Source organism: Malania oleifera, chromosome 7 (genome assembly GCF_029873635.1).
Source record: "Malania oleifera isolate guangnan ecotype guangnan chromosome 7, ASM2987363v1, whole genome shotgun sequence".
Classification (NCBI taxonomy): Eukaryota; Viridiplantae; Streptophyta; class Magnoliopsida; order Santalales; family Ximeniaceae; genus Malania; species Malania oleifera.
The window spans coordinates 93,376,099-93,395,657 of record NC_080423.1 but is presented as its reverse complement, the minus strand read 5'-3'; the positions used below and the strand labels follow the sequence as shown (position 1 = coordinate 93,395,657).

Below are 19,559 nucleotides of genomic sequence, written 5' to 3'. Positions count from 1 at the left end.
GGGTCCCCACAAATCACTGTGAATCATAGTAAATGGGCAGGATGGTTTGTATATGGATGATGGGAAAGAAGCACGCCGGTGTTTTGCAAGCTCATGCACTTCACATTGAAACTCAGAAGACATTTTATTTGAACAGATAGACAAAAACAAACGTTTTAAATATTGAAAATTTGGGTGACTCATCCTAGAATGCCATAACAAAAGTTCACTATCTCTAGAAGTAGATGCAGAATCACAAATTGCAGTATTATATTGTTCACTCAAGCTTGCGTCCTCAAAGTAGTAGAGTCCCTTATACGCCTTAGCAGCGCCAATCGTCTTCCCCGATGACAGGTCTTGAAAAACACAATGAGATGAAACAAATTTAGTAGAGCAATTGGAGTCATTTACTAACTGGCTGATGGATAACAAGTTGCAAGATAACTTGGGAACATGTAGGACAGATTGTAAAGTTACAGAGTCAGATATGCAATACTTCCTTTACCAGCAACTGGTGAGAGAGAACCATCTGCAATTTTGACTCTCAGATTTCCAGCATATGGTGAATAGGATGAAAACAATTGATAAGAACCAGTCATATAATCAGATGCACCCGAGTCAATTATTCATGGTGATTTATAACAGGATATAGTATTTAAGGCTGACAAATAATTACCTTGGTGAGCCAGAGAACCAATGGAAGACTGACCCGATGTTTGAATTGAGGAAATCATTTTATACAACTTATCCAACTGCTCAGGGCTGAATGCACTACTTGGAGTGCTATTATTTGTTTTTTCGCCTTGTGATTTTTCAGTTGAACTGTCAGTAATAGCCTGATACCCACAATTTTTTTGATATTGTCTCGGCTTCCAATTTGCAGGCTTTCCATGAATCTCCAAGCAAGAATCTTTTGAATGACCTGACTTTCGACAGTGATCGCACCATAGTCTACCTTTTTGTGATCTTTGCCCAGTGCCAGAGCCCGCAAGAGTTTTTGTGATTAGGGCCGAAACTTCAGGCCCACTGTCTTTTTGGGTTATTGCTGATATTTCAGGCCCACTGTTTTCGTGCAAAGCCTTCAACATCACGTTACGGCGACTCTCCTCACGCCGCACCTCTACGAAGACCTCTCAAGTCGAAGGCAGGGGACGCCGGGCAAGGATCCTTCCTCACACATCGTCCAGGTCACGGTTGAGGCCTACCAAGAACTCAAAAACTCTTTCATTCTCGAGTCGCCTATTGTAGCGTATATTGTCGCCGGAGCACTCCCACTCTTCATCGACGCTTAGGTCAAGCTCCTACCAAAGAGTGGTCATCTCCATGAAGTAATCAGTGACATCCCTCTCTCCTTGCCGTAGCTGCCACAGTTGAGTCTTAATCTCGAAGATGTGGGAGTAGCTTTCGGCATCAGAGTACGTCTCGTGAACAACATCCCAAACATCCTTTGCCATTGGTAAGAACAAGTAAATCTTGCCCATTGAGGGCTTCATTGAATTTATGAGCCACGCAGTCACCATGGAATTCTCTGACTTCCATTTTTGCAGAGCAGCTATGTCGGTTGTGGCGGGTTTCTTCCTTTCGCCAGTAAGGTATTCTAACCTTCTTCTGCCTTCAATCACAAGTTTAATGGACTGAGCCCATTCACGGAAATTTTTTCCGTTCAATTTCTCCACCGAGAGTGGAAAGGCTGTGTTGTCTAGCCCATGCAAACCCATGATGGAAATGGCTTCAGAGTTGCCGTCGAGAGCTTCAGAGGAGCTCGACCCTCTGCTGTTGACGGCGTCATCTGCCATTGTTAGCTAAGACTTAGAAACCCTAGCTCTGATACCATGTGAGCAGAATTCTATATCATTTATGTACATCCCAATCTTACATTATATAATACAATCAACTATTCTAAATAAGGAAATAATCCCCCTACAGAATAATCTAAAATCTTCTACATTTACCCACTTTCCTAATTTATTCATTATTCACAAAAATACTTGGGATTTTAACATATGTACATTATTTTGTGTACCTAGAGATAACCAGCTGCTTTAGTGGTAAGACAATACCTTGTTTCCCAGCAGGTCCTGCGTTCAACTCCTCACAACAATGCATTAAACCTTTTCTAGTCAGAGGTAGGTCAACCTTGGTGGTCCGCCTGGCCTGGCCGAGTCGGGCCAAGTTGGCCAGATTGACTTCTATTTTCTATAGTTTAATGGTATAGACCCGACCAATTATTGGACCAGTTCTGATGTAACCCTGTTGAACCAGCTGGTCTGGTCTGCTCTGGGTTCTAAAACTATGAAACGATGCTGATGATAACCATTTACACTCAAAAACCAGCATGTTTAGGATAATACTGCAAGGTATAACCCAAAACATGGAGTAACAAACATAAATACAATTAATTTATTGCAAATTAATATACCCAAACATTTATTGGACCAAATGCAAAGACGACTAAAGCCAACAGGGGCATGCTAACACGTTACTGCACAATATAAAATTTATGAAGAATAAAACTTACATTATGGTCACATTTGAAGGGGGATCAAGACTGTTCGAAATGTCTGATAGCAAATTATTTTTGAAGTCCCTGCAAACGTGGAGAACAACAAAACAGATTAGCATGAAATGTGGAACAGGACAAAATGATGAGGCCCTTTAGCTCCACCTAGCTTCCTTAACCTCAGCATCAATCATATAACGTTGAAAAAAAAATGTTGGATAAGATGCAGTTAGATGTGGTATCTTTGTGCTATAGTGACTTACAAAACAAGTTTTGCACTTGTGCCAAAAGTCACATTCTGCCAAACAGTAGATGGAACCGAACCATTCAATGAATTGTTCTCAAGTGACCTACAATTATAAACAAATTTCATAATCCTATAGAATGAATGGGAACTATCTTTTGATTCATTATCCTATAGAATTTGAATTTTGATCTACACGACGTAAAATACTAAATAGGAGTTAGCACCACATGCAGAAAGACAGACATGTTAAATGATAATGCAGAAAGCTTCTCACAATCTTTGGAGACATGGAAGGCCAGAAAATTTTGACGGTATAGGTCCATTTAGCATATTGTTGGATAGATCACTGCAACACAGTGCAAAAAAATATAAATACATAACAGGCAACAGATGGTGGTTTTTAAAACTAACACAGATGCACACTGTGTATGTTAGTATGTTTTAGAGAGAGGGGGGGGGGGGGAGAGAGAGACGGAAGCAGAGCAAATTTGGAGCAGAAATTCTGAACTTCAGCAGTCACATACATAGTTGTGATATTATCTGAAAGCTTATTTGATGGTATACTTCCTGTCAGTTGATTCTGACTAAGATCTCTGTGACATGAACATTAATAAGAAGTAAGATACAATCATGATGAATGAGAAATTTTGCTACATGCACAAAGACAGCTAAAACACTACTCAGGAGCAAATATAGCATGTCTCCACATGATGAAGTCAGTTACTCTATGAATGTGACTTTCATCAATGAATAAGATATATTCATCAGTAGAACTGTAATGTAAAGACATGTATACATCATGTATAAGCATAGTGAATGTTTATACTAAAAAAGAAAACAAAAAATCAACAGTAGTTGAGACTTACAAGTAAAGAAGGCCAGGTATTTTGCTAAGATCAGGAACAATTCCTTGCAAGTTGCAATTTCTAAGACTCCTGTGGAGTCAAAAGCAATATAAAAAATTAAATACTGTCTACTAGGAGTTTCACAAACTGCAAGTTGAGAAAGGTCCTCCTAAACAAAGAACACAACATGTTAAATAACAACACCACCACCCAAGCTTTAAGGTCAGCTACATGAATCCTCTTCCACTATTCTGCATTGAGGGCAATGTCCTCCAGCTGTTGGAAGGCTGCCAAATCCTTCCTATCTTAGTTCAAGTTATTCTATACCTACCTCCCCCCCTTCTACTGACACTAACATTAACTAGCTCACTCATTCTAACTCTTGCATTCTTTAGCCTGCTTTGCAAGCACCCAAACCATCTTAATTGACCTTACCTACCATAAACATACAACTGAATGTTGTACAACTGCTATGCCTAACTTACTACAAATGTGTTTATTCCTTGAAAACAGTATATTAAATGCAGAACTAGGAAGTTATAAAGTGAAAAGGCCCATATTGCAACTCTCCTGCATGTTATATGGGGCATAATGGAGTTTTGACATCTCCCCAAGATGGAATTTTCTCATATATTTTATGAATTTTTCTTTATTTGGAAATACAGTAAAAGTAACCTTCAAGTCAGTTAATGATAGAACAATGAGAAGGAAAATGAATTTAAGGGCTTACAATTTGGGAAAATAAATTTAAGGGGCTTACAATTTCACCAGTTTAGACATGTTTCCATAAGACTTTGGAATCTCACTCCCATTGAAGTTGTTATTATCAAGTTGGCTGCAATAAATGGAGAGAAATAAAGGGAAGGAGTGCATGTGTTAGGAATGTATTAATTTTTCCACTCTGTAATTCAAAGTGTTACAGAATAAACAAACTGATTCTCAGGAATGCACAGTTTAAAAATGCAGCTATTAGCCTCGCAAATTAGATGTGAACCACAGAGCTTATTCTTCGTAAAGCACAAGGATAAATGCATCAGGCAATCCATCCTTAAAATAGGAAGAATATATCCAAGAAATAAAATTCCAATATGATTGATGGATTTACTTTAATCAACTCATATAACTACCATATATGCAAGATATGGAAACATAATAAACTAGGCAGAAAATGATGCAGAAAGGGAGAAGGAGATAGGAAGAGGGGGACAAATAAATGGTTATCCTTGCACAGGATCACCACGCCTGCAGGCACACACAGCTCCTCAAATATTTCAACTTCGATTAGAAGTCAATCATACTAAGTATTTACAGGACCAGCACTTACCACAAACCCTAAAAGGACTAAATATTTTAGAAATATTTTTTTCAAAAATACCCTAGAATCCTTATTTTTTGGCACCAAGTGAGAAGCTTTCTTAGTACCAAGAGACACTTAGTACCAAGGGACAATACAATCTGACAAGTATAGAGTAACTCATCAAAATTCGTAATTCCCTGTGCATCTACTTCTTACATCCATGTTGCACACTGTATAGCATTTCCAATGTTGATTTCAGTTATTCCATAGAGTTTAGAGTTTCTAGCCTTCTGGGTGTGATAAACTGTTGTAGACCAAGCCCTTTTGTAGGTTACATCAGTTGGAGAGTTTCCCAAGTCAATCACCCAGGACAAGTTTGCATCCCAGTTTGTATCTGATCTAGGAATTTTCAAGACCCTTGAAAATTTAGCAAGTAATAGAGCAGATGAAGAAGGGATGGCTTCTGGATTCAGGTACGGAACCACACATTCTGCAAGTTAAGTCAGTAGTTTTTCCTCAAGAAACTAGCTTTTCAAGTGTAAAAAGTTTGTCCTTCATTTCTAGCCAGTTTTGCCCAATTAACCAATAGACTTCTTTCTCAATGAAGTCCCAAGTCAAATGGAAGGAGAATTTTCCCGGATTGAGGCCCCAGTATATTGTGCAAGTAAGGAGTTTGGAGATAGGATTATCCTTTTCTAGAACTCCAATTTGGGAATATAAATTTTCTAGACTTCCTAAATTTGCATTTTTTAGGGCAGGCCTAGGATCAACAGTAAGATAGCTCCTTTGTGACCGATTTGTCATGGGTTTAAGTCCAAGGAAACAGCCTTTCTGCATAAAAGCAGGTGTAAGGCTGCATGCATTGTGATGATCTTTTTTATAACCATACCCTTTAGGCCACAGTAAATTTAAACTACTTTGACAAATTAGCATGACTTGCTTTGTTTTGCAATAAACAAGCTCATGCTAGCCATGTTATTCATTTATTTGAGTTTTGTTAACTAATATTGGAAATTCCATTTGACTTATTAGTGGTAGGAGGGGCTTAGATGAAAGCAAATTATGAAGATCAATCTAAAACATAAATAGCATAAGAGTTGGGGCAGAGAGAGAGTATAACAAAAAAAAAAAAAAAAGATGGGGCATGCTGAACCAGGTGTGACACCTGGCAGCACTACAAACCAGCAGCAGCCACCTGGCAGTTCTGAAAAACCAGCAGCAGACACCTAGTGCACAGATGTCAGCACTGCAGGACCTGTTGCCACCAGCTGCCTACGGTCCTGCCATGTGTCCAGCTGCTGTCTTGACTTTCCAGCCCTGCAGAGCAGCCTGAACATAGAAACAATACCACAAACTCTTGCTGAAAACCCTAGTTCTAGAGAGAGAGAGAGAGGGAGAAAAAGGGAGGGATAACTGCATAAACTCAGGGAAGTTCAGAGAAAATACTCATCAGAGGAAAACTTAGACTAAGTTGAAGAAGCTGAAAATCAAGGTAGGTGTTCTTAAAATTCATTTATTCACCTATGGATTTTGGTTATCCAAAGGAAACAAGGGTAGAAACTTGCATAAAGTTGAACCCAATAAGGAAAATTTAAGATTGTTATCTCTAACAGTTTGATATGGCTGCATAATGCATAATTTTTTTCTTCGTTATCATAGTTGCATATCTTGTTTTGTTGGGAAATTTTCATGTGATAGATATTCATCTTGTAAGGATGATGGTTTTACTTGCTATGTCAAAGCTTGTGTATGCATATTTCGAATTGTTATTGTGTGAAATAGATGGCACCATGTGTTGTCGTGGCTCTGAAATTGTGGAATTTGAGAAAGTAAGGATTGTGTCTCCCTTGGGTGAAAGGCCCTAAACCTCCGGAGGGTATTTCTGTGTTAAGCAATGGTTGGCTGGAATTTGGCACTTGTTAGTATTTCGGTGTTAAGTGGTGGTTGGCCAAGCTGGAATTTGGCACTGAGATAAAATGTGCACTTAGTTGGGATAGCACTGCTATGTTGGGACTTGGGAAAAAAGTGTAAATGCATGCTATTTGGATATTTTGAGATGGTCGCTTAAGATGAACAGATTGGCTACAATAAAGAGTGTGTTCATGCATATTGTTTTGAATAAAGTGCGTTCATGCACTTTATGATCATGCAAACATGCAAGAAATCCTGTGTTAAGTATTGGAATCCTTATTTGAATAAGAGGGAGTTAATAATGTCAATTGAGCTTGTGGTTGCTCGCCCTATTCCTTAATAATTTTATGTTCAAACTGAAGGAGAGCTCCACTTGTACGGTTCTCCAAGATGCTACCATTTTGACATATATTACAGGTTGGAGGGAAAACAACAAGGACACTAAGCGTGTGTTCAGTTTTGGCAGTTATGTATGTAGACTAGGGAGTGAGAAAAATGATGCACGTAAAATACAACCCAACTTAAACAGCTGGTTACTGAATGAAAAACGTTTTCACTTGCTTATGAAATATATATGACTTGTTTTTTCAACAAATGTTCACTCTTAATTGGCTTTTAACTTGGTTCCAAATGATGATTTGCCCAGTCATAGTGACCCTATTGGATTTTAGATGGAGACACAGCCGGTCACATGCCAAAAACCAAGGACGTGACAACCTTCCCCCTACCCTTCCAAAGTGGGGAGCCTTGCGGCCTGAGGTCCACCCTGAATTTCAACTTTTTTTACTTGAACTTCAATCCTCCATAATTTTCTCTCGGTTAGGGGAAAAAAAAATAAAAAAAAAAAAAAAAAAAACACCTTATATTATGAATTGCACAAGGATCATAAACCATAGCCTTCAGACTAGTGGTTACATCAATTTAACCACCTCATCAAGGCATCAAAGAGAAGTCAAATTAGGTTATGTAACTGAACTTGCAAATGTAAAAGGGGTGACAAGCTCAATGATTGGAATGCCTTGAAATTCATTTACATCATCAGTTACCTACTCATAATTGCTTGTGGAGTTTTCATCTTCAACAAGTTCACGGGCTTCTTCCTTATTGATCTTTTAAGCTTGTAGTTAAATTCATTAATATCTCAGACACTCTTCACTCTCTAAAGGTGCTAATTGTAAATTCTCTTTCAAAATTAGATTTACCTTTACTCTTCATGGCTATCAATTTCAAGAATGCCTCTTTGAGCAACAACTTCCAAAATTGGACTTGGTGAAAAGTTCAAACTGCTCTAAGGTATTGGAGGTGTTTGAGGAATTGAGGAATGGAGTACAGTGGTGGTGAAGTTGCATAATAAGGACAACTAGAATTAATGTTGGGTGGTGGTGGGAACCAACCTAGGATGGGAGTATATATAAGCAGACATAGGTAAAACCTGGGATAATTGGTGTACAAACATGGCTTTAAATAGCAGTTGTGGATAATGCCGCACCATCACATAACAGTCACAAGTTAGTGAAATGTGGGAGTAGCAAAGGTTATGTGACAAAAAGTAGCTGGTGTATAATAGAGAAAATAATGAACTAAATCCTCGGGCGAGAATTCACTTAAGGTCCATCATTCGAACTGTTGGAGATGTGGCTCATATTTGAGTGGAACGCAAGCACCGGCGAAGAATAGTGATGCAAAGAACAAGGAAGCTGGTTGCAGGAAGAAACCGTCGACTGTTTGGTCGACGGTGATCAATGGTTTTGGCCTCGGGAGATAACCGTCAACGGTTTCAGTCTGTAGCAGGAACAGCTCTCAGTATTTAACCGTTGATGGTTTCCCTGAAACCGTCGACGGTTTTGTGTGGCGCAAGTCACAGATTTTTGAATTCGAAGATCAGTAGATTGGGGTTTTCAGAGGATTTTCCTCTGGGGATTGCTACAGAAGTGTTTTAGATGTAGTCTAAGTCTTCTGTGCACAAAGAGTTAGATATATGAACTAGATTTTGTAACCCTTGATGTAAGCTTGACAATTGATGGTGAAAATCAGCAGCTTGCTCCCGTGGACGTAGGCAAATTGCCGAACCATGTAAATTCTTGTGTCTTTGATTCTTGTGTAAATTCTCATTGTGATTTATTGTTCCATATATTTATCGTTAGTTGCTTGCATTACTTGTTCCGGATTCGAATTTGTTGGTTTCCGCTACGCATTGGCATTGACATTCATGCCACTTTGCACAACAAATTGGTATCAGAACTATTGGTTGCAATGGCTGGGATTTCTTCTGCAAAGTTCGAGATTGGTAAGTTCAATGGAACGGAAAATTTCGGACTTTGGCAGAGAAAGGCTAAGGACGTATTGGTGCAGCAAGGTATAGTGAAGGCACTATACGGATAACAGTCGAAAGGCATGGACGATGTAAGTTGGAATGAGTTCGAAGCAAAAGTTGTGGCTACTATGAGGTTGTGTCTGGCTGAAACTGGAGAGCGAGTACATGTCCAAGCTTTATTGAACAAGTTGTATCTTAAGCAATGACTCTATGGGCTTAAGATGGCAAAGGGTTCGAACCTGAATCAACACATCAATGTATTCAATCAAATCATCAGTGATCTGAAGTGAGTTGATGTGAAGTTCGAGGATGAAGACAAAGTTTTGATGCTACTAAATTCCCTACTTACGTCTCCTATGTACGAGAATTGGTTACAACTCTGACATGGGGAAAAGAGACTCTGGAGTTGGAGGATATCACGAGTGCCCTGTTGAGTTTCCATTAAAGGAAGACGGTCGGCGAAAAAATACTCAAAGTGAAGGGCTCGTGGCAAAGGGGAACCAAGATCGTGGGAGGAACAAGTTTCGGGGTGGACCAAGTAACAATAGGTCTCTGTCAAATTCTAGAAAGAGGAAGGACGTGCGGTGTTTTAAGTACAGGAAAAAGGGGCACATAAAACCCAATTATCCGGAGAGGAAGAAGGGGAATGTTGAAACAAAGAAGGTTTGACAAACACGGGGAATGTAGTGGAGAAGGAGACTCTGGGAGCGGTGATGGTGATATGCTCTTGGTTTCATTCGGGTCAAATGAGTTTTCGAATTCCTGGATCTTAGACTCGGCATGCTCTTATCATATGACGCCCAACAAATACTGGTTCACCATTTACAAATTGGTGAGTTCTGGTTCCATTCTGATGGGAAACAATGTTGTCTGTAAAATTTTCAAGATGGGGAATATCAGAATCAAGATGTATGACGGTGTAGTGAGGACGTTATGTGATGTTAGGCACATACCAAAATTGAGGAAGAATCTAATTTCGTTAGGCACCTTAATTGTAACGGGTTTAGTTACAAGTCTAAAGGTGGGGTAATGAAGGTGAGCAAGGGTGTTCTGACTGTGATGAAGGGGCTGCAAGTACCAGGGAATATCTATATACTGCTGGGTACTACGGTTGTAGGTGGAGCTGCAACTGCAGGGTCAGAGTCTGACAGTGCCGTTTTGTGGCATATGCGGTTAGGACATATGGCTGAGCGTGGAATGAAGGAACTTCACAAGAGAAACCTTTTGAAGGGTGTAAAGTCATGTAAGCTGGATTTTTGCAAGTACTGTGTGCTTGGAAAGCAGAATAAGATTCAGTTCATGGAAGCCACACACAATACGGAGGGAATACTGGACTACATTTATTCGAACGTTTGGGGGCCGGAGAGAGTAGCATCACAAGAATGACATGTGTACTTCGTGAGTTTCATCGATGATTACTTACGAAATGTCCGGGTGTACTTCAAGCGGCACAAATCGGAAACTTTTTCCAAATTTAAATTATGGAAAGATGAGGTGGAAAACCAGACCGAGAGAAAGATTAAGTTCCTCAGGACATACAATGGAATTGAGTACACGAATTCGAGCTTCAAAGAGTTTTGCAAGCAGCATGGCATAAGGAGACATTTTACAGTACGCCAGACACCACAACAAAATGATGTGGCAGAAAGGATGAATCAAACCCTAGTTGAAAGGGGTCGGTATCTCAAGTTGAATGCTGGGCTCACTATGAATTTCTGGGCCGAGGCAGTGAGTAAGGCTTATTTCTTGGTTAACAGATCACCAAGGGCATCACAAGGTGGGAAAGTTGCTGAGGAGGTGTGGATAGGTAACGAGGTAGACTACTCCGGATTGAGAATATTTTGGTGTCCAGCCTATGCACACTTTCTTGGTGAGAAGAGATCAAAGCTTGAGGTGAAGTCTAGAAGGTGCATCTTTCTAGGATATCAGAAAAATGTGAAATGGTTCAAGTTGTGGGATTCGGTGACAAACAAGGTGGTGATCAGCAGAGACGTGGTTTTCGATGAGAAAGCTTTGTTGCGGCATACTTAGGAAGAATAAGAGAAATAGGTGCTAGAAAACTGCAGCAGTAACGAGCATGTTGTGTAGATGGAGTTGGGAACTAAGGGCAAAAATGCAAGGAGTTCTAGCTCGAGAGATCAGCAGGCGGTGTACGTGAAGATGACGATGTTCAGAACACAGGGAGTTCTAGCTCGGATGACCAACAGCTGCGTCGCAGTATAGCTGTAAATAGACCTAGATGCATCGTCAGGCCAGCCCCCAGGTATGGATTTGACGATCTAGTATCTTATGCACTTATCACCAGCAGCGAGGATCCTACTACCTTTCAGAAGGTCGTGCACAACCCAGGAGAAAGGTAGTTGGATGGGAGCTATGGTGGAGGGGATGGAATCACAGCATAAGAACCAGACGTGGGACTTGGCGGAGCTTGCAACTAGGAAGAGGGCGATTGGATGCAAGTGGGTGTACAGGAAGAAAGCAGCAGTTTCAGAAAAATAAAGAGATAAGTTCAAGGCTCGCTTGGTAGCAAAGGAAAACTGGCAAAGGAAGGGAGTTAATTATGATGAAATCTTCTCCCCTATGGTCAAGCACACTTCCATCAGGGTAGTGTTGAGACTAGTGGCGAAATACAACATGTATCTGGAGCAGATGGAGGTAAAGACGACGTTCCTCTATGGTGATTTGGAGGAGCTGATTTACATGACACAGCCAGAAGCGTTTTGCCAACCTGGACAGGAGCACTTGGTTTGTAAACTGAAGAAATCACTTTACAGGCTGAAGCAGTCTCTAAGGCAATGGTACAAACAGTTTGACGCCTATATGATCCATATTAGCTATAGGAGGTGCGAGTACGATTGTTGCGTCTATGTGAGGAGTCTTGGGGATGGTTCTCTCATATTTATGTTGCTTTATGTCGACGACATGATGATTATTGCGAAATACATGATTGAGGTGAATCAATTGAAGACTTTGTTGGGTAAAGAGTTTGACATGAAAGACTTGGGTGTAGCCAAGAGGATTCTTGGCATGAAGATTCGCAAGGAGAGAGCTGCAAGGAGATTGTGGTTATCTCAGGATGACTATGTGGAAAAGTGTTGGAAAGGTTTAGCATGGATAATGCTAAACCGGTGAGTACACCGTTAGCGAGTCATTTCAAGTTGTCTACCGCGCAGTGCCCAAATACGGACAATGAGGTTCGTGACATGTCGAAGGTCTCCTATGCCAATGCAGTTGGGTCTCTGATGTATGCCATGGTGTGTACAAGGTCGGACCTTGTATATGTTGTTAGTGTGTTGAGCAAGTACTTTTCGAATCCAAGTCGACAGCATTGGAATGAAGTCAAGTGGATTCCCAGGTACTTTAGGGGTACAACCAGATATGGCATTATATTCAGCAGACAACATAGTGATCCATCATTGGTAGGGTATGTGGATGCTAACTACGCAAGAATTTGGATGACAGGAGGTCTACCACAGGGTAAGTATTCACCCTTGTGGGAGGACCTATTTGTTGGAGGTATATGGTGCAATCACTCATTGCTTTATCTACTACTGAATTGAAGTACATGGCATTGGCTAAGGCTTCCAAGGAAGCATTGTGACTTACAGGATTGGTCAGGGATCTGGGTGTCTGGCAAGGTCGAGTTTGGCTGCAGTGTGATAGTCAAAGTGTCATCTATTTGGCAAAGAATCAAGTGTATCATGTGAGGACAAAGCACATTGATGTGTGGTTTCACAGGATCAGGGAACTAATTGCTTCAGGTAACTTCTAATTAAGAAGGTTCACTTGTTTGACAATGGAGCTAATATGTTGACAAAGCCTATCACAAAGGACAAGTTCAAGCATTACTTGGACTTGATCAACTTCTCCAAGTGCTAGATGGGAGACGGTCCCAATCTACTGTCCCAGGTGGAGCAGTGGGTTATGCTTCCATATTTCTCCTAAATGGGGAATATTCGCCAAGGTGGAGATTGTTGGAGATGTGGCTCATATTTGAGTGGAACAACGCATGCGCCGTGGAAGCATAGTGATGCAAAGAACAAGGAAGCTGATTGCAGGAAGAAACCGTCGACTATTTGGTCAACGGTGATCGACGGTTCAGGCCTCAGTAGATAACCATCAACGGCTTCAATCTGCAGCAGGAACAGCTCTCGGTATTTAACCGTCAACGGTTTCATTTGGCACAAGTCATGGATTTTTGAATTCGGAGATCAGTAGATTGGGGTTTTCGGAGGATTTTCCTCTGAGGATTGCTACATAAGTGTTTTAGATATAGTTTAAGTCTTCTATGTGCATAGGGTGAGATATATAAACTATATTTTGTAACCCTTGATGTAAGCTTGACAATTGATAGTGAAAATCAGCCGCTTGCTCCCATGGACGTAGGTAAATTGCCGAACCAAGTAAATTCTTTTGTCTTTGATTTTATTGCTTTCATTACTCTCATTGTGATTGATTGTTCTGTATATTCATCGTTGGTTGCTTGCATTACTTGTTCCGAATTCGAATTTATTGGTTTCCGTTGTGCATTGGCATTGGCATTCAGGCGACTTTGCACAACACGAACCTAAATTTGGTTCAAAGAAAAGCCAATACATGTTCCCTATTGCTGCAGGGATAGGCTAAAGGACTCTGTGGGCTGCAAGGGATGCTAGTCAATAGTAGAAGGAACAAAGAGAAATAGAGTGGGAGAAAGGGACAAATGACAACCATCACAAGGCATCACCAAGCCAAGGATACCATCAAACATAATTTCTTAAATATTCAATGACTGAAAATCAATTACTACTAGATATTTACAGGACCAATGCTCGAGCTCAAGCAGAAATCCTAGATACTAGTCTCCAAAATTAGAAGACCTGAATATTTTAGAAATGTTTTTGCACTTGGAAGAAGAACTAGAAAAGGGAATAAATATTGTGATAATTAGATTCTACTCAGATTTGGTGCTAAAATACCCATGGAAATTTAAAAAACTGAAAATAAGTAAAATTACAGTAATTTACTACAAAATAGAAATTCTAAAATTAGTAAACTTGACTTTGCACTTGAACTTGAATCCCCTGTGGAAAAGCAAGACATGAACTACAGAAAATTACTAGGCACAACTTTCTTATGTTTATTAATAGTGGCTAACAGCATTTACAAAGTATAATTCCACATATTGATCTCATAGACAATATACGTTAATTATTGCAACCATTTTCACTGCCAAGATGTTCCCATCTCCAAAGACAGTGAATGCAAAAAAATAAAAATTATGTACAAACAAATCAATTTAATCATTTTCATCCTGATTTAAGATATTGGCTTGATTCATCTTGATGTAAACAAGGTATGCTCCCCATATACAGCTCAAGTGCACAAATAATTTAAGAAGCAATATATCAGTAACTTATCACAAGTATCAAACAATAGCTTCAAATATCATAACTCAGAACTATGTGCTGCAAATGACGATATGTTACCATTTAAATTTTAATGCATAATCATCCCATTTTATGAAGAAAGATATATGGTTTTACGGGCAAGAATATGATTAGATTTTATTAATCAAATCTCCCTTCCCAAAGAAGAGAAATAAATTGAGAAGAGGATTTACAATTTATTTTGCAATGAAATATCACATGTTATTTACATGCATAAATATGGGTGTGTATATATAGTGAATGGGTAAATGATAAAAACTTATAAGCTGGTTGGTTTGGGTGCATAGATATTACAAGAAGACAAATGACAGTGAAGTTAATGATGATACTTAGCTTTTTTTTATATTCTATGATCATGGAAAGTATTTCACATTTAAAAGACATAGCAGTATAATAGACACCAAAATAGCACAAGCTCGTGAAATTATTAGTCAATAGTATATTTGGTAAAGAAGGGGAGCTTAGGCACAACTGTAAGGTTGTCACCGTATGACCTAGAGGTCACGGGTTCAAGGCGTGGAAATAGACTCTTACAAAAATGCAAGGTAAGACTGCGTACTATAGACCCATTGTGGTCTGCCCCTTCCCCAGACCCCACATATGCGGGAGCTTTGTCCACCGCGCTGCCCTTTTATTTTTTTAAGTATATTTGGTAAATTTTCTAATTTACCATTTTCATTGTGCCAATTGCATTTTTTTTTTCAATTTTTATGAATTGCTTATGTAGCATGGTTTACCATCCAATACTAAGTTGTATCATTGATAGTAAGTTGTAAGAGAGGCTAAGAATCCTAAAAGATATGTGACCAGCACCGATACTTATGCCAGAATTATCTTTCAATTAAGCAAGACTGCATTTCTAAATAATGATTACTTCAGAGTTCAATTTTTTTTTTTTCAAATATCCTTTTTTTTTGTATAGTTTTTAATTAATCAATCACCAAACATTTCAAGTCATTAGCTCAATTCTCAATTGATATTAGACATGAGCTTTCTTTTTTCTTGTTGGGAGGGTTACTTTGGTGGATCAACTGGGCCAACTAGTCTGCAGGACGGGGTAGACAAGTAAAATTTTTGGAGTAATCTGTAGAGACCTGGAAAATTGAAATAATAAGAAAAACAGAGAAAAGAAGGAAATTTGGTTTGGTGTATAGACCAAACTGTCGATGGTTTGGTGAGAGGCCAGAAAACCCTCGACAGTTTTGTTTAACCGCAGCCTAGTAACGGTAAAACGGTGAAAATAGGTTTGGTTAAAAATCAAACCATCGACGGTTTCAGGAAAACCATCAACAGTTTTGTCTGGCAATTCTGAATTAAAAGGGATCCTGCAAGCTCATTTTCATTAATGCAGAGACCTAGAAAATTGAAATAATAAGAAAAACAAAGAAAAGAAGGAAATTTGGTTTGCTGTAGACCAAACCATCTCCCTTTACAATTACAGAAGTGGCCCAATAGTTTTTACTGCTTCTGCTCTCCTTCTTTTGTTCATACTATAAGCTTGTAAAATTACACATTTTCCTATATATCAATCAATTCAAAATACTGCTGCTTATACATAGAGCATATACAACTCAATCAACGAAAATAACATTCAATTCAGATAGTCCAATATGCCAAAAAAAAAAGTTAAAAGTCTAAAGCCTCAAATGAGCTTTTCTCCAGTGTCAGAAGAAACACCTCAGTGTGTTGTGATATGTATCATTGATGATAATGTAGCAGTTGTTATGTACGTAATATGCAAAAGGAGAGAACAATTAGTTGTGTTGGTCTGAACTATATGCATCTAACAATGTTAAGATTTCTATAGCCAAAAATAAAGAAAAAAAAAATCTTTCAAACATATGAAGCTACACTCGTACCGTGATTCTTGCTCTCATTTATGAAAACCAACTCTTCCCTTTATATGAAAGCCACTCAAGTATAACATATTATATATTATAATTCACACTAACGTTTATATAAGCCAACTCAACAGGAGATGATGTATACCAAGCAGCATATTGAATTTTCATATAATAAAGCACCAAAAACTTTAAATTTTAGCCATTTCCATGTTCCAGCTTGTGCTTTCAATATTTTAAATGTTTCCTAGTCTGAATCTTCTATACATTATATTAGCATTTGGATAATCTAATTATTTATATCAGTAGTACCAAGTTGTAACAGGCCCGTGAATACTTAAAATTATAAATTCAGATTAAAAAAATAAAAAATAAAAATGTGTTATATAAGTCATCTAACAAAATCTGGATAACAAAAGAAAATTTGAGGGAGAAGGAACACACAGAATCCTCAAGTTTGGCATCTTAGCAAGCTCTGGTGGAAGATGTCCAGATAAATTGTTGTTGTCCAGCAGGCTGCAAAATATTCGCTTTATTTATCAGACAGGGGAAACATGATGGCAACCAAAAAAAAAAAATTCTCTAGAAATGTTTGAATAGAATAATTATGGAAATGAAATAACCCATGAATGTTTCTGTTAAAAGTATATAATATCAACGAGAAGGACAAGTTGCTAACAAACTTACAAATGCTTAAGCCGAGGTAATGCAGAGAGCTCAGGCGGAATCTGGCCACTGATTGAATTATTGTTCATATGACTGCAGTAAACTAAAATATTTCACGACTAACTATTTTCAATTAGAAGAATTCAGTCTCCAAAAAGAAAAAAAGAAAAAACTCACAAGTGCTGAACACTAGCCAAGTTTGCAAATGATTTTGGAAGCGGTCCTGATACAAAGTTTATGTCCAGCTGAAATTTAGTCACATTGGGAAGATATCCAAGCTCATCTGGCAAAGGACCTGATATTTGATTTCCACTCAGAAGCCTGTAAATACAGAATAGTACACTTAACTACATTCATCTCGTGATTGTGAACATACCCACATCACACATTTCTACTCAACTGGGATCAGTAACAGTATCTCATATTTTGCAATCCAGTTTGTCAAAAACATGCTATCTTAGTAGCTCAAAAATATTTCATTCACCAACAATATAAAAGAGCATTTCTGTGACTGAATTGAATATATTTCAGCCGTAAGCTGAAGCTGCAGAACCAAGAAAGTATTTGGTAATGTTTAAAAGAATACGAAAACTTACAGTAACTGCAAAGCAGTAATATTGCCCACCTCCTTTGGAATATTGCCACTTATATTGTTCCAAAGAAAATCTCTGACAAAGGGACAATGAAACAAATCATCCATATCAACACGATATACCATTCAATGGTGCTTAAGTTTCAAGCTTTGATTGGACAGAATATATCAACAAATCAACAAATATTTTCCTTAGCATCAAACATTGTGCTGACTCACAGTACAGTCATATGAGATAGTTGTCCAAGCTCAGGAGCTAATGTTCCAGATAGATTCATTCTTAGCAACCGCCTGCATCAGGAAAGAAATAAAGAAAGATAAAATAAACCAATAAGACTCTGACATAATCCCATTGAATGTTGTTAAATTTACGGACTATGCAGTATTTTGTTTTGGTAGAACAATACTGCCAGAGTAACAAGTTCATAAGGTCCATAGACCCTCTTCGTTTTAGAGCTTAATTCAGACACAAAGCAAATCATAGTCTGAGAATTAACAAAATTGTGGACAAAAGAGCAAGCTGAGATACAGATATGCGTACAATTCTTGAACATGGTAATAACCATCACTTTCATCAAAGTAGCAAATTACACCCGTCCACTTGGACAAACACGGGTCTGTCTTTTTCCAGTTTCGCAGATTCTTCATAGGATCCCTAAGCTTACTGCGGACTGCTTGCAGTGCTGCAACTGCAGTAAAATACATCCAGTATTTTCAATCTGATCAACAATTCAACACGAAAGTTCCAACCTTTAATGCATAATGGAATTGTTTTCCAATTTTAAATAATACTCAAATCCATGTGTATGAAGAGAGAGAGAGAGAGAGAGCAGAAGATGCAAAATCAAAGGTAAAACTCGCCTTCCGATGGATGGGTAATCTGTCCTGAAGTAAGTAGAGAAAAGCAGCACCATGATAGAGCAAGAATAACTCTAAATAGCAAATCTCTTACCCTCGCCATCTCCAGATTAAGTACACCAATCCCCCGGGGAAAAAAAAAAGGAGAGTCACAACAACACAAATGAAAACAGAAAACTCCAACTTTAACCCTCCATTTAGCTCCTTCCCAAGAATGAGAACAAAGAGGAAGAACGAAAAGCACCAACAAAGGAAAATCCTTTCTTTTCTTTTCTTTTCCGCCCTTCTTCTTCTCTGATTATCATCAAGAACCCTAGAAGAACAAAGTGTCAGTGTATTTTTAATATAATTTTTACATTGTTAGTATACTATAATATTATTATATTATTAACACAACGCAGCAATGCGGAGTGCAGAAATCACAGAAAACGACTCATCGGATGCCACAAGAAAAGATGTTGGATAGAAGCTCGAGAATTTCTGCAGACAAGTGGGTGCAGAGATTACAGAGGAGGAGACCCATAATCATATTTAAGAGGGGAATGGGGATTGGCTAAATGGCACTGTCCAAATGGGTTTTGGAAAAGATCATAAAATATTGGAAGAAGAGATTATCCATTTTCGCACAAAGTAGGAAGAAATTAAGTGGAGAAGATAATGAACACTGACGTTTGGGAGGACTTGTTCGTACAAATGGAGTTGCTTCAGTGAGGCGCCAAGGAGTTCGCTGTTGCAGCCAAATTTTAAAATGTGCTAACGACCGTTGGTAACCGGAGAACACGGGAATTGCCACTCTTCATATTGACGAAAAGATCATCGAGTTTTAAAAATTCTCATTTGGCAAAAAGCAAAAAGAAAAAAAAAATAATTATAAAAAATCTAGGAACTTGAACTTGATAGAGCGAGGTAAACTTTTTTGTCACATTTGAAAAAAGCTACTAGGGTAAAAGTGCCTCAAAAATCAAATCTCAAATAAGGTTTGTGAAGCTTTTAAAATTTTAAAAGAGTTTTGTATCTTTTTTAAAAAATATCAATGTTTGTAAAGTTTAGAAACGTTAATGAAGTGTCGTAAAAGTTTTG

At 38.5% G+C, this 19,559-nt stretch overlaps 1 protein-coding gene and 1 long non-coding RNA gene across 2 annotated transcripts in view; one reads left to right on the top strand and one right to left on the bottom strand.

Annotated features, from left to right (window-relative positions):
* The window catches only part of LOC131160453 (probable LRR receptor-like serine/threonine-protein kinase At1g06840), an 86,257-nt gene extending 67,610 nt beyond the window's left edge, over window positions 1-18,647 (bottom strand). Inside the window, exons 1-13 of the mRNA XM_058116154.1 lie at window positions 18,483-18,647; window positions 18,163-18,310; window positions 17,841-17,912; window positions 17,626-17,697; window positions 17,207-17,350; window positions 17,051-17,122; window positions 16,808-16,879; window positions 4,332-4,406; window positions 3,593-3,661; window positions 3,251-3,319; window positions 3,001-3,072; window positions 2,743-2,829; window positions 2,498-2,566 (exon numbers count right to left, since the gene is read on the bottom strand). Of these exons, the coding sequence (XP_057972137.1) occupies window positions 2,498-2,566; window positions 2,743-2,829; window positions 3,001-3,072; window positions 3,251-3,319; window positions 3,593-3,661; window positions 4,332-4,406; window positions 16,808-16,879; window positions 17,051-17,122; window positions 17,207-17,350; window positions 17,626-17,697; window positions 17,841-17,912; window positions 18,163-18,310; window positions 18,483-18,582 (1,121 nt within the window). The 5' untranslated portion in view covers window positions 18,583-18,647. The remainder of the gene's footprint in view (window positions 1-2,497; window positions 2,567-2,742; window positions 2,830-3,000; window positions 3,073-3,250; window positions 3,320-3,592; window positions 3,662-4,331; window positions 4,407-16,807; window positions 16,880-17,050; window positions 17,123-17,206; window positions 17,351-17,625; window positions 17,698-17,840; window positions 17,913-18,162; window positions 18,311-18,482) is intronic.
* LOC131160454 (uncharacterized) lies at window positions 6,198-15,287 on the top strand. The gene is made up of 2 exons (XR_009138049.1): window positions 6,198-6,360; window positions 13,709-15,287. It is a non-coding gene; the product is annotated as an uncharacterized LOC131160454 (long non-coding RNA).
* Window positions 18,648-19,559: the final 912 nt, after the last annotated feature.